Source organism: Molothrus ater, chromosome 3 (assembly GCF_012460135.2).
Source record: "Molothrus ater isolate BHLD 08-10-18 breed brown headed cowbird chromosome 3, BPBGC_Mater_1.1, whole genome shotgun sequence".
NCBI lineage: Eukaryota > Metazoa > Chordata > Aves > Passeriformes > Icteridae > Molothrus > Molothrus ater.
In genome coordinates this window covers 33,360,872-33,385,640 of record NC_050480.2, presented here as the reverse complement: position 1 = coordinate 33,385,640, position 24,769 = coordinate 33,360,872, and the positions used below count along the sequence as shown (strand labels likewise).

The 24,769-nt window shown below is 40.3% G+C and overlaps 2 protein-coding genes across 2 annotated transcripts in view; both read left to right on the top strand.

Moving 5' to 3' along the window:
- Nucleotides 1-144: 144 nt before the first annotated feature.
- Nucleotides 145-10,591, top strand: TFB2M (transcription factor B2, mitochondrial). Its single transcript, XM_036380830.2, has 8 exons — nt 145-442; nt 1,258-1,346; nt 2,268-2,421; nt 2,835-2,983; nt 4,573-4,662; nt 6,898-6,960; nt 8,185-8,336; nt 9,636-10,591. Exons 1-8 carry the CDS (start codon nt 145-147, stop codon nt 9,820-9,822), a joined length of 1,182 nt encoding a protein of 393 aa, XP_036236723.1. The 3' UTR covers nt 9,823-10,591.
- Nucleotides 10,592-16,486: 5,895 nt separating this feature from the next.
- SMYD3 (SET and MYND domain containing 3) overlaps nt 16,487-24,769 on the top strand; it is a 380,665-nt gene continuing 372,382 nt past the window's right edge. Inside the window, exon 1 of the mRNA XM_036379289.1 lies at nt 16,487-16,650. Within this exon, the coding sequence (XP_036235182.1) occupies nt 16,487-16,650 (164 nt within the window). The remainder of the gene's footprint in view (nt 16,651-24,769) is intronic.

Here is a 24,769-nt window from a genome sequence, read left to right as displayed (position 1 = left end):
TAGAGAGGGCGGGCGGCGGGCGGAGAGCCCTCCGCCGGCGGAGCGGAAGCGCGCTGGAGAGGCCGGGCAGAGAAGGAAGTGACGCCCCGGTTGCCGCGGCGATCACGCACCCGGAGCGGAGAGCGCGGCGCGGGCGGCGCGGCGATGCTGGCGGGCCGGGCCCCGCCGGGCGCCGCGCGCTGCGGCCGCCTCCTGGCCGCGGGGCTGCTGCGGCCGCTGCTCTGCGGGCTGCCGCCGTGCTGGGTGACGGCGGGGCGGCAGTACCCGTCCCTGCGGGTAGCGGAGCCGGCGAAGGAGAAGCGGCTGATGCGTAAGGAGCAGGGGAGCAGCCTCGTGGTCCGCCGCTTCATCGACTGCCCGCAGCTGGCGCGCACCGTGCGGCGCTGCCTGCAGGGCGGAGCCGGCTCCGGCCCCCAGCCCCTGCTGCTCGAGTTCGCGCCCGGTGAGCTGCCCCGGGCTCCGGCGCGCCCCAGTGACCTTGGGGGGGTCAGTGCGAGCTGCCGCCCTCGCCACCGGCCCTGCCGGCAGCCCGGCCCCGCTGCGGGAAGGGGCTGGGGCCGTGCCTCTCCCGGCATCTCGGGCGGGGGTGGCAGCTGCGCTGCGGTCCGGGATATCCCGGCCGGGGGATGTCCCGGACCCGCGCCCCGGCACCTTCCCGGGACACGTGGGTGCGGGCCCCGGGGTGTGCCTGGGGGTGCATTTATGCAGAGCATGGGGAATGAGTGAGGGTGCAGTCTGGAGGCCTGAGTAGGTCGTGTTAAAACTTTGCTGTAGAGCGACCAGAGATGGCATTTTCTGTCAGGTAATACTGTGGTCTTGTAGGCGAACCTTATGAGTAAAAGCACACCCAGGATTATGGGCTATGGCAGATCCTCTGCAGTTACCTAATGGTTTGGGGTTTTTTTGTTTACAGTTCTGCAGAATGTGTTTTAAAGATAATATGGGTAAGGTTTCACAGTATATTTCAGTTGGCAGGAGAAAAAGTAATAGAAATATTCAAAACGTTATCTCCAGTCCTGCTCAGTATCTAATTGTAATGCTGTGCTCAGTGTAATTCAGTGAGAAATCTCGGGCAGGCTGCCTGTAAATCATTTCTCTAACTCTTGTTTTGAAGTGTGTTTAACAAACACAAGCTATCTCCTGTTGAAGGTGATATGTCCCAAGTGTTGTGTTGGAAAAATCACTAAAGGTAATCACTTAGAAACAAAAATGCGATCCTAATTTTTTTTTTTAAATTTTTTTTTTTTTCCTACTCAGGTCCTGGGATTTTGACTCAATCTCTGCTTGATGCAGGTTTTAGAGTGGTAGCTCTGGAAAGTAACTCAGATTTTCTTATAGACTTACAGGTATACTTTTGATTCAGTGCATGTTTCTAAAACAAAATTAAAGGCAAAATGAGAGCTTAAATTGTTGTGTAATTGTTGGATCAAAAAGGAATTAGACAGTGGTTGTTACTTGCAACATCTGACATAATGCCTAATAACAGTATATAGTTTGGCATTGTACATCACAAATGCAGAATGTTTTTAAATTAATTTGGCATTTTGTGTATGTAGGAATTCAAGTTCATACATAGTCTTTCTATGCATAAGTGAAATTTCATGCATAAATTTGAAACTGATCGGAGTCATTGTAGAAGTTTATGTTTAAGCAAGGCTTCTGTAAGAAGCTGTAAAAAATCTGTAAAAATATTCTTAAGTTATTCTGATTATCTCACAGTTTTATTTAATCTGTTTTCCTACAATTGACACATGTGTTGTCCTCTGCTGCTCACCTGGGCTTTGCATGGATTCAAAGGGGTCAGAGGGGGTCAGACACAGAGCTGCAGAAGTTGCTCTAGAAGGTTTGCATTACTGGTTTGGAACCAATGACTCTCACCTGACTTAAAATGTGTACAAAAGGTATCCTCTCCACAGATATGAAGAATTTTAGTTTCAGATTGTTAAAAGGAGCAGTTTCCTTATCATATGGTTTTTTAAAAACATTGGAAAGCATCTTACAAATTTAAGAATGTGGTTTAAAGCTCAAGTTGAACAGCACAAAAAATATCAAAATGCCTTTCCCACTGAAGGGGGCAATTATTTTTATCAGCTGAAAGAAAGAAGCTGTTCTTTTTATCATCTATAAGAAGCAGCTCTGAGGTTTGAGTCTTGTTGACTGGGTAACAATTTTAGGTAGCGCTTGAATGCATTTTTTGTTTGGGTTGGGTGTTTTGCAAAACTAGTTACCACATCCAGATTTCTTCAACTAAAGTTATTTTTATTCAGTCCCTAGAGAGTAGCCTGGATGGGCAGTTAAAGGTGATTCATGGTGACTTCTTCAGAATGGATCCTATGGCGAAGGGAGCTTTGAAACCACCTGCTGTGTCTTCTGAAAAACTTTTTGAAACCCTGGGTGTAGCAGCAGTTCCTTGGAGGGCAGGTATTGTTTACAATCCCACATGTTACAAACACACATGTTTGAAGGGTGCATAGGCAGTTTGGCAAAAACTTGGGGATTTCCTTGAGATATGTGTTCTCTTAAATACACATGCTGGATTATTAGATGCTGTTTTCTACATTTCAGCTTTGCTTAAGAATCATGATAGCTTCAGAACCACCCCTCCCACCCCATGGCAATATCAGATAATTCGGTGTTTTCTTGTCATTTAAAGTTTTTCTCTAATGCAAACTGGGCTTAGCTTTGACTAAGGCTTGAATTGTATTCATTCTCGAACAACATGAACTCACAGACGTTCTTCTCTTAGTTTTTTGTAGTTTAGACATTAGAATTAATGAGATTGTCTAATACATACTGCACAATTTTAAAGATACTTTTGCTATTGTGGGAAACAGATGTTCCTTTGAAAGTTTTTGGAATCGTACCACAACAGTTGGAAAGAAACAGACTTTGGAGACTTCTTTTCGCCATGTATGAATGCAGTTCCATATACAGATACGGAAGAGTGGAACTCAACCTCTTTATAAGTGAAAAAGAGTATACGGTATGTGCAAGGCATTTTACAGGTAATGAAGGTGTAGTGCTTCATAGACCACAAACCCATTTATATTGAGTACTTAGTGGTTTTGCTAGTGAATTTTTTTCCTACCAGAATTTTTAAGTATTGTCGGTTTCCTACTTGTTTGCTTTATGCTGTGATAGCACTATTAAGAAACATTCTGTTGTCATTTAACCACAGATCTTAAAACTATGAAGACTGGTCCTTGAGAAGTATATGCAGCAGCAGACTAGCTGCTTTCCATTGTAAATTGTGAGGTGATTAAGTTCTGTGCCATGCTTTTGCAAAAAGTTTGTTTACTAGTTGCAGGTAGTAGTTAACAGAGACTGAATTCAAAACACAAAAACACAAGTGAAGTCACTAAATACCAATACAGTGAGATGCACTTGTCCTCTTGAGTTGTTATGTATGCAGTACTGAAAATAATAGAGTCAATATATAATGATTTACACTCCTTTTTATTAATGCTCTGTAAACTAAGGTGCAGAGCCTTTTCTGGATGACATATTCCTAATTTATGCTGTTCCAAGGCTCTAGAATTTTACTTATACTTCAAGGACGGGTCTTTTTCTCTCCCCCTGCCACCATGAAACTGGGAGGTTTGTACAGAGTCATAAACCTTTAATTACTTGAAATAGACAAGGACTTCCAGGTCCTTGTCCTTCCACAACCAGTATTGTATCTAACACCCCACTGAAAAAAAATAAATGTCTTAAGTATATTCTTCTGTGAAATGACACCACTGAAATACCCACTTGTATGGTATTTTTTAATGGTCAGATGTTTTACTAAATATAGGGCAGCCTATTCATTTAAGGTAATCCCTGTTGCTTTTTTTTTTTTTAATTAACTTTTCTGTTTATAATGTGAACTCTGTTACATAAGAGGTGTGTAGTAAAAGCTATTGGAGCCTTCTTTAACTAGACATTGTTTACTCCTTTTTGTTGGTTGTTCTTGTTTTTATCATATGACAAGGCTGTGTTAATCTATTACACAAAGTTAAATCTCCCTGCTACAATTTATTTCTTTCTCGCCCTTTTTGAGAATAATCACAAGCTTTTCTTTTTTCCTTGCCCTAAGAGTTGTTTGATTTGTAACATTGATCAGGATGATGACTCTGCAAGTTGCTTAATGTTCAGTGCAGTCACCTGATGCTTCACTTAACTCTGCTTTGTGTGTCTTCTTGGGAATTTTATCTTATCAGTGCAAACTGATAACTCTGCCAAAGTTGTGGTTGTTATATGAAATCTGATCCTTCTTTCTCTTCTGTGTGAAACTTCTCTGCCTTAAAAGGAACCAGAAAATATATGCTGGGGATTCTTACATAGTTCGGTTATCCAAATATGTGCCATGAAGAAATATTTCAAATATTACATGTTCTAGCTCTGTCTTCTCACAAGATAAATTAAAATAGCATAAAGCACATATTAGAGGCCTAATGTAACTTTACGTTGGAATTTTAGACTTAACTGAATTTCTTACTGTTTTTTATATATATATATGTGGATTTTGCTTAGATAATACACAGTCTTGCTTCTTGCAACAAAAATGCTTGCTCTTTGCCATTTTTTTAGGTATTAACAGCAAAGCCGGGGAAGTCAAAGGTTTATCAAGCACTTACTGTACTTGCACAACTAGGGTATGAAATTGAACTACTGCATAAGGTAAGAGTTTTGTACCAGCTGATATGGCCTAAAGCTGTGTATGGACATGCAAAAGGGTTTATAATGGTTTACCATTGCAAACTAACTGGAACCTAATTTGATGTTTAAATCAGTTGGAGAACTGTTGAAAACTTTTGTAAAAAGCTAAACCATATTTTCATATTTCATATTTTGTGTAAAACTCTTTCAAATAAGCAACATTGTCATTCACTATGATGTCAGTGTTCTCACTGCAAGCCATTGTATTCAAAAACATTTATTCTCAGATTCTAGTAGATAAAAAAAGATGTTTACACACCAGATAAACCTTTTCCATTTTGCTAATGGTTGTGTGAAACTAGAATTCTGTTTTTCCAATTTGTCATAGTCTGCTCTTTGTTATATCCTTCAAATTTTGCCATCATGTATGCTTTTGACTTCCTAAGCTGTGTTCAGTAGAAATTTGTTTGAGTCTTGGTGCTTTAATGTTCCAAGCAAATCTGCTTCTCCTACTAGTCAGTACCTCCTTACCTTGTGAAACATGCTGTGGTTTAGTTTTAAAAATTTTTTTTTAATGTTGTCTCCCCAGTTCCCCGTGCGCACGTGGCCATCAACTTTCAGTTAGTTAATGCTTTTCAGATTTATCTTTGTGCTCCATTTTTCTAGGAACCTACTGTCCTAGTTTAAATGTTTTCCTAATCTAAAATAAGGTTTCACTATCCATTGTCTTCCAAATACCTTATACTACAAGGTATACATTAAGGTAAATATTAGGAAGTTGAAGAATAGTACTTTTTGAGGGAGGTCACCTGACTAACAGGGACAAAGTGGAAATGGAGGCATTTGACGTCTCTTTTTTGTCAGTCTTTAATAATACTGACAACCCTTGGGCAGCCTGGCCCCCTGAGCAAAAGGACCATGAGTGTGGGAACTGTGACTTTCCATTTATGGAGGCTGAAGGGACCAGCAGTATCAGCTGAATGTTCTCAGGTCCTTGGGGCCTGATGGAATTCACCCCAGAGTACTGAGGAGCCAGTGAAGCTATGGCAGGACCTCTCTTGATCAGGTACCAAAGGTCTTGGGGATCTGGGGAGGCCCCTGCTGACTGAAGCAGGCCAGTGTTATTCCACATCCTCCTACAAGGAACAATGTGAGGGAAGACTCAGTGAATTACAGACTGGTTTGTCAAACCTCAGCACCTGCAACCATTAGCGAGTACCAGAGTCTGCTGGGTACTACTGAAAGGCATTTGAAGAATAATGCACTCATCAGGCACAGCTAACATGGGTTCACAAGGGAAAGTCCTGTTTAACCCATTTGACACCCTCCTGTGATAAGGTCACCTGCCCAGTGAATGAACAGAAAATGGTGGGTGCAATTTTTTCTGGATTCTAGGGAGGCTTTTGATACTGCCCCTCGCAGCATCTTTCTGGAAAAGCTGTCCAGCTGTGGGATGAGCAGGTGCTGAGTGGAGAACTGGCTGAAGGGCAGAGCTCAGAGGGCTGATTTGGGCTACACCTGGCTGGCCACTGGTCACCTGGGGCTGCTGCTGGCAGCAGCTCAGTCTGAGTCAGCAGGGTGTGCCCTGGCAGCCAGGAGGGCAAACTGCACCCTGGGGTGCCTCAAACAGCATCATCAGCTGGTCAAGAAAGCTGATTGTCCACTGAATTCAGCGTTGGTGCAGCCTCACCTTAAAGACTTGGGCAGTTCTGGCCCCCACAATTTAAAAAGGATGTGAAGGTCCTTGAGTGCATCCAGAGGACAGCAACAAAACCAGTTCAAGGACTAGAAGGAATGTCCCATGAGGAGCAACTGAGGGCTTTGGGCTTGTCTTGTTTGGAGCAAAGGAGGCTGAGGGGTGACCTCAGTACTCTCCGCAGCTTCCTGAGGAGGGGAAGGGGAGAGGGAGGTGCTGAGCTCTTCTCCCTGCTATCCACTGATAGGATATATGGAAATGGTTCAAAGCTGTGTCAGGGGAGGTTTAGACTTGGCAGTAGCAAGTGCTTCTTTAGGGAGAGGGTGGTCAAACACTGTAACAGGCTTCCCAGAGAGGTGGTCAATGCCCCAAGCCTGTCAGCATTTAAGAAAACATTTGGACAATGCCCTTTATAACATGCTTTAGCTTGGCCAGCCTTGAATTGCTCAGGCTATTGGACTAGATGATCACTATAGGCACTTTCCAACTGAAATAGTCTATTCTATTCTAACAAAACACTTTAATTCCATAATACATAATGCATTTGCTTCCTCCCATAGGAACCTTGGTCTTCATTTGCAACCAATTTGAAAAATGGGGGACTGGCGATACCAAAAGCTGGGGTAAGATTGTTGTATATACTTTTCTTCAGAAGATACAGCTAAACTACTTTTAATGAAAGGTTAGAGTAACTTTATAGCAGCATTTACAGATGTGTTTTTTAAGAACTGTTCTAATTAAAATTTAGGGCAGCATAGAGATTCATCAAAAGTGGAGTGAAGAATTGGAAACTGAAATAAACTAGTATCTTTATTGTCTGAGATGGAAAAAATATAGTGAGTAAACAGCATAAAGGAATATGAATAGGTAAAGTATTTTTCAGAGAAAGTTACTGATGGTCACATCTACCTGCTTAAACAAAACAAGTGTTACCACAGTTAATAACACAATCAGTATGCTGCTGGTTTTGGTTAAAATAGTTATTCACATGTCTATTGTAGATTTAATGTGCAAGTTAATTGTAGAAAAACATGAGTCTGAACTAAAATCTGAGAAGTGCAGAAATACCTTGTGTAAAGTTATTTACTTCCCTCCTTTGGAAAAGTAATGATGTTCCTTTGTATAATAAAAGAATATTCCTATTTAATTCTGATAATATAAAAGCACATTTACTTAATATTTTTGAGTGTCTAGCTCCCCAGAAAACTGCTGTGGTGCTGTATTGAGTGTAGTTTGCAATTCTTCTGTAATATGTAAGTGACTGGGTATGCCTTACATGCTTTGTGTTGCTGGAAAGCCATGTGGAGAGGCCCATCAGGTGGGCTATACAAGATGTACCAGGACAACTTCAGAAGTACAGATGTCAGATCTAATATATCCATTGCTGCCAATACAGAAGTACATTTATTTCCCTTGAAGACTCACTTTGTCCCAGTTTTGTGACTTCTTCATGTTGCAATAATGTCTTAGTGTTACACTCTGGTAATTCCGTCTTTATATATAAAAGGCAGGTCTGATACCTTGCATAGTATGGGAATACAATGCAAGATATTGTATGGAAATACAATAGTTTGCAAAATCACATCAAGCCTGTCTTGTTCATTTCAACTAAGGAAGTCCAGTTTAAAAATATGGAAATAAACCCCAAGTGATAGTATGTTTCTTTTGTTTTCTATTTCCTTTTCTGTTTGAGGCACAGGGAGGTGAAGCCTCATCTGCCGACGAAATCATCTTGTTAAAACTTTGAATAAGAAATGTTACCGGTGGCAAAGATTAAGCTCTTGGCTTAAGATAGATACTGTCTTAAAAAGTGATTTCTTCAGTGACTTGCTCTGTTTTTCTTGCAGCGGCTGCCAAATGACCATTTCTGTTTGGTACGACTGACTCCTCAGCAAAATCTATTTACGGGAGGCTTGAAGCCCTCAAATGCATCTACCTTTATTTTCATGGTGAAACAGTCCTTTGCTAAACCTAAGTCTAAACTTACTGATAGATTAAAGTAAGTAAGAAAGAATTAAAATTTTTATACTTCAGAGAAATACATGAAAATATTAAAATAATGTTCGCAAAGCAGTATTTATTTGCAGATGAAGTACTACCTTATAAAAAAACCTCATTAATTAATAGAAGAATAGAAGATTTTATTATGCAACCTGCTATACAGTATTTTGGGGACTGTTCCTGTCAGGAAGGTTGGAAAGCATTTAGAATATATATGTGCAGTAATTCCTGTATCTCCAATGGAGCTTAGGTCATGTATCTGTAAGAAGTTTTCGCTTACTTTACAGATACAATAATAAAGCCACCAAGAGTTTTGCAGGTACAGAAATCAAATGCTGAAAGAGATTCAGCTTACAACAGACATCAAAGTCACACTAATGAAAACAGCTGAAGGTTATAGAAGGTGTAATGGGGATGTCCTCAAATGGCTGTTACCTAATTAAAAAATTAGGTTTTAGACTTTACCAATTATGCAAGCTATTCACGTTTCTTTATGATCAGTAGATTTCTGTTTCCCAGAAATGGAAGGTGTTCACAGTCTGGAAAGCATTGACTCCTTGCTGATGAAAATAATGAATATACTTCTCATTTGCTGATAGTAGGTTATGAAAGTTAATTTCCAGAAAGGGAGAAAAAATAAGCTACTAAATTCCAGTAACTGTCTTAGAAAGACAAGTGGAAAGAGCCTTAATGGATTTCTTTCTTAAAGCTCAGTGGTATACTTCATCTCCACTTGATCCTTCAGCCAGGAAGTTGAAGGCTTCTAATATGCATCTTCTATGTATTTATACACTTTTTTTCCTGTCTGGGAAATAGTTAATGTATGTGCACATTTATAAAAGTATAGCTTTCATAGCAAAGATGTAGATGGGAGGGAGGGTGGATACATCTGTTTAGGTGTAGAAGAAAATACCTGGGAGGTGTAAGTCACTAGTTCATGCTATACTGAGTCATCCTTGGCTTTAATTTCTCCAGCACTGAAGCACCCTTTTTAGGCTGTAATGCCTGTTACTGACTTATGAATTTAGGGTGGAATAAGGAGAGCAAGTACCTGTCCTGTAATGAGGAGGTTTGTGTGGTTTGGTATTGTCTGTGTGTGCTGGGGGCTTTATTTGCTATTGATGTGTTTTAATAGCAGAGGTTTCTTCCTGTTTGCAGTATGGATTGAAAGTGTGTGGAAGAAGAGGTTAGCTTCCTCTAGAGGCTATGAAAGAGTGGACCTTCAGATAATGTTTCTTGCTTTTTAATTTTTCACAGAAAGAAATGCTCCATTATGATTTTGTTTTGTTTGTTTCAGTTCCTGGAGCTTGGACAATAGTGACACATTACTGAAAGCACTAGAAATTCCCAAAAATGCTTCAATGTGTAACTTGTATCCAGAAGACTATAAGCGTCTTTTCGAGGCTTTGCAAAACTCCGATTTGTTTGCTGAGACCTTCTTCCATGATGAAGTCTTGGCAAGTACAAGGACCATGAACTTATAAATCTAAAGCTTTTGGAAGATCACTTTTGCTTCTGGAAGATTACTTTGATAAAAAATGATTTAAATAAAATCGGAGATACTGTTAGCTAGATGACTTCCTGTCCAAACAGGAAAAATTTAGCAATTAACAAGAGCCCTTCTACTTAGGATGAAAGTAATGAATTCACAGTTATCATTCACAATCCTATCTGGAATGGACAAGCTTTGCACACAATCCTATCTGCAATGGACAAGCTTTGCAACTTTTGCAGGAGCTTATTAGCTCGTGCTACTTTTGGATGTACCACTTAAATGCAACGTTTTGTTACACTGTTGCTGTGTATTTACAACATTTGAAAAAAATTACCAGACCAAATTATTAGTTGTTTGGTTTTTATTTTAGTGCTTAATGATTTGGAGGCCCTTTTGACAGATTCACAGAATACAAAGGTCTTAACAACCACTGAGCCTGCAACATTGTCTGCTTTTCTGAATTTGCAGCCTAAAGTCAATAAATGCTAATAAATGAATAGTGGTATGTTAATAGAAGACAATGTAATGACAGGGTGATAAAATATTATCTGAGAGTTGCTTAAAATAAAGATTGTGATATCCCTGAGGAAAAGTTGTAAAAGTTATTTCTTTTGAAAATACCAGGGGCAACACATACCAGTTTGTAATACAATACACAAACACCTACATGTGTATAGGGATTATTTTACGTCTGAAAGTCATCAGAATATTCAGTGCTGTATAAATTATTTTTAAAAAATAAATCCTCTTATTTGAAACCTTTGCCAATATTTTTAATGTGTAAATACATGTACCAAAAAACTACTCAAAACCATATGCTATTAAAATTCTGGTTTTAGCTATAGTACTCTGTGAGGCAACCTGTTCCCAATTTCTCTGTCTTGCCATGTAACTGTTCTGTTGTTGTTCAACAATGCTGAGAGGTTGTACTGGTTCTGTACTGGTTGTATATTGTACCCTCTAGAAAGAGCTGTGGTAAAAAATACACTTCTTTAGCAAAGCACTACTTTATAAAATGCCATCTTGGTGAAGGCTGAGCTATTTTCAGGCTGTGGATAACAGCAGTGCCCCAAACAATGCAAACAGAATTGTATTTATTAAGGTTAGAGTGAGGTATAGATGTGATAAGCATTCATCTCTGTCTTCCTCCTGCAGTTCTGGCTGCAGATGACAAAGTGACTTTGAGCAGCCTCAGTACACTCTGCTAGCTAGGCTGCAGCTTCCTCTTGAAGCTGCTGCTGAGCTTTTGTAGTATTACAATTAAACTCCTGGAAAGGCTGAGGCTTAATTTGCAGTCTGCCTCAGAGCCTTGCTGGTGTTCTGGTGCAGGTTGTCAAGATTTGAGGCTTCCTTTCTGCTTACATCTCTGACTATTTCAGAAATAGTCATTGTTAATTGTCAGTGAATGGCAACCTTGCATTAACAGAAGCAATTCCACCTTTTCCAGTCTCATCAGATGGTAACTCTCTTATCTACTGGTCTACAAGATTGCTGTGTCTCTTGGGCTGATTCCCCCTCCTCACCTTGAATCAAAACACCTTGCTCTTGTTGCAGCAAGATGTCTTACACCTCCAACGTACCAGGAGAAGTGTTCTATACATGAAATGTAAGACCACCACTGTCTCAATAAATTTCTTCAACTGTGTGCTGATAACATTTCAAACACGAACTGAGAAAAAGAAATTTGTTTTATTTTGATACTGTTGCAAAGCAGCACTTAATCATCCAATGCAGACTAGCAGCAGGAGTCTGTAAGTGGAAGGAATATTGCATAACTGGGGACTTGAAATGAGATTTACTGCTCAACAGAAATGCACCATTAAGGCTAAGTGTAAGGAATGTTTAGCCCTGATCACAAACGTGAAATGAAAAGAGAAATGCCTGCCATTATAAAAGTGATTTTAGTATTCATGGAAAAGATTGAAAATGTGAAAATGGCTATTGTATATGAATAAATACACAGGGAGTGAAAATTAGGTAGGTCTGTATATTTGATTATTTATGCTATCCACTCAGTAATTCCTACAGTTGCAGGATTTTAGCTTTTGTAGGATAATGTTGAACTTTCACTTCACTTTCAAAATTTAAACTGTACATAAAGACTTGTCATACATTTCTGTTACCATTTTTTGTAGGGGGATAGAATATAAGAAAATAAAGATAAAGTAGAAAGTAATCTTACCCCTAAGGAGTTGCAGCTGGGCCAATTAGCAAAGAATAGGAACAGGCCTGACTTTAACAGGCCACGGTTGTAACCAATGAGAAGAAGAGATCTATAAAAGAGTGGGGTGGGTGGTTGAGAAGAAACTGGAGTTAGTTGGCTGCTTTGTGAAGAAGAAAAGAGTCAGTGCTTGGAGGAGCAGCTCAAGAGAAAAGAAGGTATGAAACTTTTGTGATAAGGAGACAACAGTATGGAATCCCTGCGATCAGATGACAATTTTTAACCAATGCTGTACTATTTGTATTTGTTTCCTTTGCGTAACTTTTTTTCTTCAAGACTGATTTAATATGTGAACCTCTGAAAGATGAACCACATGTGATGCACTCTCTAGTAGAACATTTTTAAGTGTTGCTCTCACTCTTCCAGTTTTTTTGAGGAGCTGCCCAAAAATGGTGTTTGGCATTCCCTATTAAAGCACCAGTATATCATAGCTGATATATCGATTGCAACTTTAGAGATGCCAAGTCTTTTCTAGTGGCCCTCATCACTTGTGCCATATGTCTGGGAAATAAAATTATGACTGTGCTAGCAATTGCCTAAGCCCTTCCTACTTGACTATATTTAAATCATAACAAACACAAATAGAGACAGAAACAAACTTGGTCCAGTTAATGAGAAATTTTGCTGCTTGGAATTAGGTCAGTTAAATTGAACTCTATAGTCAGCTCACTTTTGATCTAGAAGAAGCGTTTGTGACCTTGCAGTAATTAATCTAGTAGATGCTGTGATAAGGGGTTGTTAAGGTGGAATGTGTCCGTACTGGCTGTAAACCTGTTCAGCACTGGACATTTTAATAATTAGAGCTCAGCCTTACAGGCTAATGATAATGTTGATGGAAATATCAGCATGAAACTTGAGAAACAGATTGTGTGGTATCGTTTAGGATGTGCAAATGTGATAGGAAGAAACTGAGACTTCCTGAGAAGCATGTTGAATTAATTGTTTTGTCAGACTGAACACAATCTGTAGGGCTGCAGATTGAAAACTCTGACCTGAGCTTTGTAAGACATTAATTAGCAAAGCCATACCTTTCTTCTGTAGATATTGAGAAAAAGGAAATAACAAGTAACTTTTACGGAAAGGACAAGTCAGTGGGAGATGTTGATTTGCTCACGTCATATCCTTGTTTAACAGCTATTGCATCTTTCCTTGTGTGGGCTGTTTAACTTGTCACTGCTAAAAATAGGCATACTGCCTGTCCCCAGCAGAGAGAACACAACATACAGGAAGCCCAAGGGAAATTAGGAGTAGTTCAGATATGCCAAATGAAAGAGTCGATTACTCATAATGTAAGTCTTTAGGCACTGATGTGGTTGATCCTATTGATACGACCCCAAATAAACAAACAGCTCAGAACTTCCTGAGCTTGCTTCTGTGATTTGAAGGAAATTGACATGTTTGGGGCAGGGAAGATACAAATAAAGTAGAATGGTTAGGTAAACTTCCCAGTAAAAAAAATTAACAGATGAAATCTATATGAAATTTATTATGAATTTGTGCTTAAAACGCTTCTGCAGTGATTTTTAATTTAACAATCTAGAATCAATTTTTCACTAGCACACCAACACTGAAAGTGAAGAGACCTCTTCAAGAGATACGTGTTCATAAAAGATTTGTCTGTCCTTACACGCTTTCAACTAATTAATTGAGAGCTATTCTATGCTGTTAGTGACGCAGGTTTTGTACAATCCAAAATTTAACATTTTGTGTTTTCAGCCATATTTTGGTCCCAGAAAAAAAAAAAATCCATTTTGTGCTGTGTTGTTTGCAATGGCTATTGCACATTTATGAGTGGGGAGCAGAATTTGAATTATTTCATTACTGCAGCTGTTTCTCTAAATTCATGTTGTAAAACACGCCGTCCTGAGATAGAAGAGCTGAAGCTTCATGATGGTGTCTCCTGGCAGTAAGGATGTATGACTAATTCAGCAGCATCAGCCACAATTAAGTGATATTTCCTTCAAAAGTACCCTCATTACACTCCTTGACAGCTTCTTCCATCCAGAATGTGTCATGCACTTCAAACAGCTGCTGAGAAGTCTGACCTGTTTAGGTCTGTGTATGACTTGGTCATATAAAAATACCATGCTGATAACAGGGATTAAATTCAACTAAATATATTCTTGGGCTAAATAAGCACTTACTGGGATATACAGCCCTACTATCATTATGCTTTCGAGAAAATTCGGACTGATGACTCCAAAAACATCCAAGTTGGGCATTCCATTGATCACCATTGCTCAAAGATTGTTGAATGGCCCTCCTAGGCAGATTTGTCACTAACCTGTAGACATAGATATCCACAATAAATTCTTCAGGCCCTTCACACAGAAGTCCAAATATCCAACACTGCATTAAGATGTTCAATGCTGTGATTGAAAGCTTATCTACACAGAAGATCTCTATTACTGCAATTATGTTTTCATATCACTTGAAATGCAATGTCAACTAAAAGCTGTTTTCAAGTTTCTGTAGCTTATTTCCTGTACAGCTTATGCCAAGCTGATGGAAGTCCCATCTTCAGATATTCATACTTTAAATCTTCCTAGAGTAGCTGGGCTGTTCAAGGTTGTGATTTTCATATTGTTTGTGTGTCAGTGAGACACGAAGACTGGCATTCCCTCAGATGTGTTTTTTGTACTTTGCAAGGTTTTTTTTGTGTTACTGGACATACAAGTGAGAAAACCTGCCAAGTAAAAAACCAGAAAATAATGAAAATTACATCTGGTGTTGTATATTTATATTAGCTCTTCCCTGAGTGTGCTTTTTGCAGTTCATGGGTAGGCCTTTCAGTTCATGCTTTTTGTTTGACCATTCATTACTTAAATTTATCCACTAATACAGGCAGATGTTAACTTCTGTTATTACTGGGCTTGTTTTTGGTACAGGTTCTGGGTGATGCGTGCTTAGAAACTAAAACATAGCATAGACAGGAAAATGTGGAACATTTAATAGGTGAAGAAGTAAAGCATACAGGCCAAATATGGAACTAGTTGCCTAATATTTTAATAACTGCTAAGGTTAATTCTTGAGAAACTCACAGTATCGCTGTAATTTAACACATTTTAAAAATTTGCTAAAAGAGCTAAAGATAAGCATAGTAACAGGCATAATGATTTCACTAACAGCTAGATTGCTGTCAGTTCTCTTGGTAATGAATTACATCATTGCAGCATTAAGCAAATGCCAAAAAATATTTTTTGTGAGAATCCTCTGGCTTTAGGTACCTTGGTTCTTCCTAATAGCACTGTTTTAGATATGCATATTGCCATTCCTTATTACCTTGTTGCAACTTGGATGATAACAACTGCAGACTGAAATAATAGTTACTGAGAACAAAACTGAGTGGTTTTAGCACAGCTGCTTGGCAGAACTATTAGGTCTATGTCTCAGTGTTCTTTGACAGCACGAATTAAGACTCCTTTCCAAAACACAAGCCCTACCTCCCTCTACAGGCGTGACAAGGAAAACCAGACAAAGTCGATCTGCAGTTTAACACATTTAGCCTGCATCGTGAGTATAATCTCATAAATGAATGAAAGTTATGCAGACCCATGCGGAAAGCACTTCTTTCACAGGCTTTGTGCACCAGCATTTCAGGTTAATATTTAATTCTGCAAGTTTTGCTTTTTCTGTTGTCATTTATCTGGTGTCTCTAACTTGTGGTTCTGACAAAAAGTAATCTGGGGTATGGGATGCATTTTCAGTGAGCAACACCAGAGCGTAGGTGCAGCTACTGGCCCAGTCTGTATTCAGACCACAGTGAGATCCAGAAATACATCCAGATGCCAGCTCACAAATATAATGTCCTTTTTGGGGATGTCTTTTGACTGAATCATTATCACGTCCCTTCCTTTGTTAACTAAACTGTTTAATATTTTGGATGTAAGTATCTCAAGTGAGGGAGCCAGGCTGTACTCAGTGGTGCCAAGCAATAGGACGGACAGGAGAGGCAAGGGGCAGAAACTGATGCACAGAAGTTCCACCTGAACATGAAGAAAAGCTTCATTACTGTGCAGGTGACTGAGCACTAGAGAAGATAGTCCAGGGAGGACTGTGGAGTCCCCCTTACTGGAAACGTACAAGATCCTCTGGATGCATTCCTGTGCAATGCGCTCTGAGATGGCCCTGCTCGAGCAGGGAGGTTCCACCAGATGACGCACTGTAGTCCCTTCCACCCTGACATTCTGTGATATGCATTATTAGGTGCCTCTTCAGGCAAAGGGCTGCCCTGCGCCTCTCAGTGCGGCTGTGCTGGCTCAGGACACGGGCGTGCCGCAACCCCGGCTCCGTCCCTGGGGGCCGGGCTCCTGCCCGCCGCGGGGCCGCCTCCGCCCTTGCCCTGATTTAAGATGGCGGCGGCCGCGCCCGGTCACGTGCCGGCGGGCGGGGCGGCCGCGCACTCCTCTCCGGTGGCGGCGCGCGTGGCAGGATGGAGCCGGCGGCGCTGGAGAGGTTCCACAGCCCGGGCAAGGGCAGCGGCCTCCGCTCCCGCCGGAGCGTGCGGCCCGGAGAGCTGCTCTACCGCGACGTGCCCTTCGCCTACGTCCTCAGCAAGCAGCAGTTGGGCAGCGTGTGCGAGCGCTGCCTGCGCAGGTACGGGCGGGAACGCGCCGTTCCGCAGCCAGCGCCGCCCCTTCCGCCGGGGCGGGGCCGCGCCGTGCCGTGCCCGCGGGCCGGGAGTGCGCGCTGACCCGAGGCCCGCGGCTGTGTGCTGGCTGAAGTGCGGGGCTTGCAGCTTCCAGCCGCTGTTTTTAACTGGGGGCTTTTTTTTTTTTTTTTTTTTTTTTTAAAGCGGCTGTTTTGAGGATGTCGCCTCTTTCCGGGCGCTGCTGTTCCTGGAGAGGTTTCCCGGGCTGGCGGGAGGCGGCAGTGCCGCCCTGGCTCGGTGCGGTGCCGCCGCTCCGCGCAGTGTTCCCGCTGAGCCGGCGGCGCCGGGAGGGTCCGGGCTCCGCTCGGGGCCGGGGGCAGCTGTGCCCGCAGAGCTGCCGAGGCACCGGCCCTCCTGAGCTCCGTGTCGCAGGGCCGGGTTTATCCCCCTAAAGAGCACGTGGCTTGGAGACATGCTGTAAATAAATGCCTGCCTTCCTCCCGCGTGCCAGTTTCCGCAAACTTGGAAACTGACGAACACGTGGTAACTTTCTGTGTTGGTTTAGAAGGAAACGAACGAAAGGGGATTTTAAACTAGAGCGGTTTCCCAGCAAGCTGGGCTGTGGCCGAGCTGTTAAAGGAACATGTACTTATTAGTACCTGAAACATAACTGCTAGATGAGCCAAACCCCTGTGTGGTTGCCAAGACATGAAGAAGAGACTGGAGAAAATTCGATACCGCTAACCTTCCTTTTTTAGGTTTTTGCTTTCGTTTGATTTTTGTTGTTTTTTGTGGGGGTTTTCTTTGGGGGGGGGGTGTTTGGGGGGAGGAGGTTATTTTGAAAATATTTGAAGTTTTGTTTGTAGAAACAGTCCAGGTGGTTTGCTTCATGTCCTTTACAGGCATGAGAATATGGGTCTCATTTAATCAAAGAAAAAATTGACAATCTTTTCCAGGTGATGCTTACATCTTACAAGATGCGTCTTGCATCTTCAGCATATTGAAAAAAAAACCCCAACCAAACCAAAAACCCAACAAAAACTCCTCCAAAAAAAAAAAAAACCCAAATAAACACCAAGCTCAAAAGATTTTTAGCTATTATGTTTGTTAAGTCTGACTTGTGACATCAGAGCCCTTCAGGGCAGTGCCTGAACATTTTCTGCTTCAAGTTGTGAGAGGCTGCAGACTTCAGAGGACAGGCTGAGTGCAGCAACAGTTGGAATAAAAGTGAATCTGAGGTGTTTGAATGTAGGTGTGTAACCAGGTGTGTTTTGTTGGGAGAAAGAACGGTATTACCAGCTTGTTATATCACAAGAGGTTATTAATTTGGGGTAATTAATTTTGTGGGTAGGGTTTTTTTTCCTACATAGTGATAGCAGTTAAAAGTTTAAAAAAGTAAATAAGGAAGTAAAAAATATATTTCTACCAGTCTCTCTTCATTTGCAAAATATGCTGTGGTTAGACAGAGTTTATAGATTAAGACTATTCAAGCTGACATTTGTCTAATTAAAGGATATCTATACATAAATGCAGAGTTTTTTTTTTAAATGTATAGAAATCAGGCAATTAGTAAAGTACTGCTGAACTGTGATGTGAAATAAAACTGTGTCATCAATCTGGTTTTGATCTGGTTGGATCTGGTGTGGTCTTTTTTCAAAATGAGGTATCAGAAAAACCTTACTGTTCTCTTCCAGGAATGCAGATAAAAGTCATGTTGTCCACTACTGTTCCTGTTTTTCACTCTGATCTTTAGGTGGCAGTACAGGAACACAAATTAAAAAAAAAAGAGTCTAGTTCTTAACATTGATTTGGTGTTTTAGCAATCCTTTTATATATGCAATTAATGTTTGAGGCTTTACACTGATGTGTAATTCTATACTTTTGTCTCTCTGCTTGTAGTAGTGAATGTTGTTTGGTGCAGTTTTAGGCTGTATGAGAAGTGCTGGGTGAACCTGAAGATGGGTAGTGAAGTGCAGAGTATCTTCCTTCTGGACTGCCTGTTGAGAGGCAGCATGGTGTTGCCAGGATTTGGGGTCACAGGCTTGTGACAGTGATGATTTACTCTATGACCTTGGTCAAGTTCCTACAGCAAGGGTAAGGTTGGCTGTTGGGGGCAGTTTGCTGCTGTTTTAGAAAGGAAAGCTCAGATAGTGCAGTAGTTCTGCTTAGTCTTGGCTCAATTAAAGTGAATATTATTGCAGATTTCAAGTGCTGAAGTATTTATATCCAAGAACATACATACATATACATATATATATACACACACGTATACATATATATATATATACTTAATCTTTCTACCATTAGATGCACTATCAGCCCTTCCTTATTTTACTGGGCTGTTAGTACTGTCTTTATAGTGACAATAAATTTTTCAGTCATTGTTTTTAGGTCTACATTGTATGTAGTGCAGATGGCAGATTTTTGTCACTGTCTCCCCTTTCGTGACTTCTTACTTCAAATAGAATCTTGTATTTTCTAATGAAGAGGTTCATGCTGGTTTTCTTTATACAAGGCTGGGCTGAAATGCTCTGCTGTAGATGGTTTAATATGATAGTGTAGCTCTTTGAATGGTATTCTGTTAGAAATTATAAAAAATACTGCCCTGAAATAGGATACATAATAAAGATTTGCTCTGAAATACAAGTTTTGATAGAGTAGTGGCAGTGTGTATTTCTATGGAAGCAGTGTCTAGTAAAATATGATGTATTGCATGATGGTACATTTTTTGGAAGAGTATCTGTAGTGCGACAAAATTTGAATGGCCAGCCTATTTTTCCCAACAATTTCCTGGGGAATGCAACAGAAAAGATTTTTTTTCCTCTTAGTAATTAAAAGTTTTCTTTATGGGTTCTTCCATGCTTTAATACCTCTTTAATGTTGATCTGACTCTCAGATTTTGTATTGAAAATATACCCAAGCCTCTTATAGATGGGGAATCAAAATGAAATGAAAGTCAGTCATATCTTTGGTGTTTGCTTTTCACAAAACATTTCTGTGATGCCTTGTAGTTTCAGGAATCCACTGCAAGAATATTTAAGTCTTAGTTGATATTTAGGAGCAAGCAAACAAACTTTATAGAATCTGAGTCTCAGAAAAAGTAGGAGAAAAGAGGTAACACCACCCTGTTTCAAAATGCTATAACATTTACACCTTCAAGCAAAATGAATATATGAAAATAAGTAATGAATAACATTATGTATAGACTATGAAATAAAAGGCATTAGTGTTTCTTGTTTGGGTAAGGTCAGAGGTTCAGACTCTGGAAGTGGGTTAAGGGGAAGTATGAATATATTTTTGAATGACTACAAGTTTTTTAAACGTATTTAAAAAGGGGGGGAAAAAAGCTAGGAGTGGTGATAAGCTAGATGAGACTGCAAACATTATTGCAGTATGGGAAATATAACCAAGCTGAATAGTTGGGGGATTACAGTATACTAAACACAAGACAGTAATTATCTGCTCCTTGCTTGATTTCACCTGATTTAAAAATAGCCAAATGGAAACACCTTTACATTCAGTCCTGTGTCTTCAGCATTGACACACTCTTAAATTGGCTGCTTTGTTATTATTATTCCTACTAATATGATTACTGCTACTAAGACAATGTTGAGTTATTTCATCATCATGAAAGTTGGCATTGTTAGAGTGTGGAGTGTCAAAGTTATTGGCAGCCTGAAGGTACAAAAATACCATTCCACGGTATGGAATTCTTTAAGTGGAGAGAAGCAGGATTTGACTAAGAGAGTGACCGGGGGGTGGTTGTGATTGCGTGATCCTTCCTACCACTGTGTGTTTTAGAGTTGTGTGGCTCTGCCTGAGGAGAGCTGGTTGTTAACTGTTCAGGTGTGCCCCTTTCACGCTGCAGCAGGGAGGTCAGGAGAGGAGAGGAGCTCATCATTTTGGCTTTCCAGCAGTGGGAGTTTCTCCATGAAGGTTCTCTCGTTCACCAATAGCTAAGATGCTTCCTTAAGCACCAACCAGGGGGTGTCTTTCAGCACAGCGCCTGAGTTCTGCTGCTTCCAGCTTTGCTGGGTGATTAGGTGCAAGCTAATGGGTGCTCTTTTTTTATGTCATGTTTAGCATATGTGCAGCTTCTAGTAATGCAAAAGGCTGTAAAATCTACATTGCCTCTGTATTTATATCTGAAAAATACTTCTGTTGCTAGTTAATACACAAATAGATGTAAATTTAGGCTAATTTTTTTGAAAACATCCTGTTTTGTTGCTCTAGGTGTTCTTGTATGCATATATTTTGTTCTACAGGGATTCTAGAGTGTGGAAAATGAATGCTTGATGATACATTCTTTGACTTTTAACTTTTCATCAGTTGTCATCAAATGGCGATAGTTAAGTATTATAGTTCTTTAAATATAAAACAATGTCCAAATATCCATGTTTTATAGTTTGCTTGTATAAAAAGATGTTTTGGGTTTTTTCCCTCCTGTAGAATATTGTATTTCCATAAAACCTTGTTTATAGAATGGAACAACATTTTTTAAATTCCTTAAAGATATGTAAGAATATAATTCTTAGACTTATCATATAAATGAATAAAGTTGGTCAGCATGACTTGGTGCCATGTCAATAAGGTTTTTAAAATGTGAGATATATGATGTGTTTGGTGTCCCTTCAGTGCTAGTCAAAATTCTAGACAGAGTTCAAGTATTTTTCAAGATGCATAATTTCTTGTGGAGTAGAGGAATATAAAAAATATTATTAATCACATTGTAAGTATTAGGAGCATTTATGTTTTTGTGCTTCCAGGATAGGATAATCCTGGGAATAATATGCTATAATTTGATGGAGCATCCTAACAGTTAGGAGTGAAATTGCAGCACTGCAATTGAAATACCTGAAGTGTGAACTAAGAGCAAAGCATGTGAAAAAAAATTATATGTGAGACAGAAGCTATACAAAGTATCATAATTTCAGGTTCTGTGTACATTTGTGAGAATGTTTCCCAAGACCTGAGAAATTGAACACCACCACCACCAGTAACGTTTCTCTCTGTAGCTGGATGACAGCCTGAAAAAAGGCAGCATTTTCCTTAGAAGAGACTCTCCCTTCCCCATCTCAACTTAGTCCCATATTGTTCAAGCAACTTTATGAAAAGCAGTATAGAAATGTTTTTTGTTCTGCCCTCATGCCAGCTGGAGCCATAGAAGTGGCTTTCAGGCTGCTGTCCCGTGCTGCCAGAAAGTCTTCTGTGAGAGAGTGAAGACATAGACTGTGCTTTCCTGCAGTGTCCTGTCCAGAGAAGTCTGGAGCAGATGGAGACCATTATGTATATGGTCTCCATCTCCCATTCCTTCTGTTTGGCATCAGGTTGAAGTAGGGGGAAGAGGGAAGCTCTGGCATTCAGGATAGTATTCATAAGAAGTTGTTCTGGCCTGCCTGTTGGTTTGGCTTACTTCCCTCACAGCACCCTTTTTTGTGCGGTCAGGAGTTTGGTGTGTTACTGTTAGCAATATCCCTTGGTAGGTGCTTTTGACTGACTGTTTATTTATCCTGGAGGCTTGTTTTGAGAGTATAATTCAGGTTCTGTTAGCTGTAAACCCTTCTTTTCGTTGCACAGTATTTTGGTCTTCAATGGGTGCCTCTTCACTGCTTTGGATACTCTGGGCTTGCTTTAGGTAATATATGGGTCACTGCTAATCTCCTTCCCTTCCTCTCCTGCCTTGTGGTCTCCAGACTGTTGTTCATGTCTGCTGCTGCCAACCTGGCTCTGCTCCTGTTAATAATAGGAGAAACAGAAAAGGGAGAGGCATTGTTAAAAATAAATTCTCCAAGGGCAAGAGTTTTTATTGCCATGCCTGTCATTCATGGAAAATGAAAATTTTAGGCATGCTTTAAAGGGCCCTAAAACTATTACTGTGTTGGGATTTTGTGTATACAATTTTCATGCTTATACTTCTCTGTAATTTGAAAGGTATGGTATCAAAATTGTTGTCCTGTCAAACTGTGACTGACCATTTAAGTTGTAGCATTCTTGTAGATTTTACTCAATTTAGGTTTTGCTGTGGATCTGCAATGCACACCTGATACTGTGTTTCTGTTCTGCATGGCGCAGTCCCTAATACTAAAGTTTTAAAATATTAATATGCTCTGCATAAATACTCTTTGCTTGTGGTTATTGATAAAATGATGAAAATAAGTTTGTGGATTGGATTGTCTTTAGTATGCATTTCCTTAGGTTGAACTGTAATTGTGCAAGTACAAAATTATAATCAGCAAAATGTGCAAAATTATAATCAGCACTAGAAGGGAAAACATGAGTGATTAAAGTATGGTAACCTCTAGGTAATGTAACAACACAATTAGTTCCAGATATTTCCCAAAGAAAGTTTTTAATTATGTGTAAATTGCTCAAAGTTTTGTACTGTATTAGCAATTTATTGTTTAAATTTTTTAAGAACTGTTACTGATATCTTGCACATAAGTATTGGAATTCATGAATTGTTAGTGGTTGCTTCCACTAAGTGTCCTCAAAAGCCACTATGTGCTTTTGCCTGTATGGTGTGTGGAATGATGCTGTTTTCCCTTGAAGAATCTTGTCTTCAGAACCAGTTGCAACAGCTGTTTTGAATTATCCAAATTTAGATGGGTGAGGCTGATAGAATTTTCTGCATGTCTCTCCACCCCAGCTATTCATGTTTTAAAGTGGGTTATGCATGACAACTTACCTGATGTGCTGGCTGGGAGCTGCTGAAAAGGCTCCCCCGAGTCCTTGTTCTCCTTCCTGCTTGCCCCTTCTGCTTCTCATTTGGCGCTTTGCTGCTTATATGACCTATGATACACTGGTGCAGAGAAATGAAGTGGCAGAAAACATTACCAAAATAGAAAAGTCTTAGTGCCCTTGAATCAGCTTATTGCTGGGGAAACAGAGCTGAAGTGGCCATTGAACAGGGGTCAAGGTCTGATGGGGAGGGCTGTGCAGTCTGGTAGCAGCTGGCCTTTAGTCTGCTGTAGCTAAAGATGAAACACTAAGAAGGACAGTTAGAGGAATTTCTGAGCTCTTATGGATGTCTTTAGGAGAAGTGCTTTCAGGTGTGCAGGATTGACTGGCCTGTTAGTGTTGAGGGCGATGTTTTCTGCCTTGTAGTCCAGCCTAGTCCTGGACCGCGAGACCCCACCCTCATTTCTTTACCAAACCATATTTCAGTAATGTTTTACATCCTCAGAAGCATATCCTAGATTCACTTTAGCAGAAGAAATGCTGCAGACATTTGCAGTTGAAGTCTTGGTTATGTGGGGGTTTGTCAACTTTTATGACTTTATTTTTGAAACCGATTTTACTCATTTTGGGATCTGTGCTTAATTCCAGCAATCACAATTCTCACAGTGCCTCTGTGGCTGACTGGGAGACTTCATTTGAAGGCCAAGCAAAAGTTTTGAATCATTCCCAAGGGTGTCCTAATGACTGTAGGGTTGGTGTCAAGTGACACAATTGGTTGAACACCAGTAATTCCTATGCCAACTCAAGTTGCAATCTCTTGTTCATGCAATATTTAGCTTTCCTGTTTATCATCATAACTGCTAGCTGCCTTCAGCTCAGGGATTGCTTTGCTATTAATTTCGTTGTTCAAGCTTAAATTGAAATTAAAGACTGAGTGTTTTTTGAAGTATCTTCTTGGCCTCTGAGTTCCTCATCCTGCAGTCAATAGGTAGGAAACACAATTTTGGCTTCACTCAGGGCAGGCTTGTAGTGTTTGTGTGCTGCCTGTGTCATCTGGTTTAAGCATTCAAAACAAAAAAGCCAGCAAGTGTGTTGATCGCTACTTATGAGGGTGTGAGTAGGAGTGGTTATGATCTCAGAATCACAGAAGATGTAGAAGTGCAGAAAAGGAGTAAAAGAATATCACTGAATAAAAAGAGGAAATAAAATCAGTCTTATAAACTATAAATGTCTTCTCACAATTCACCCAAATATGGCTCATTTATACAATCTAATTCAAATGTCTAATTGAACTGCTTGGAGTGTGCACTAGTGACTTGAAAAGACAACTTCTTTGGCATTCTTGGTCGGGGAAAGGAGCATGATAGAATAGGGAGAAAAGTTGAGATGTTTAGTGAAGTATGGTCCTCAGGGAGGAGGGATTTGTCTCAGGAAATACTGAGCATG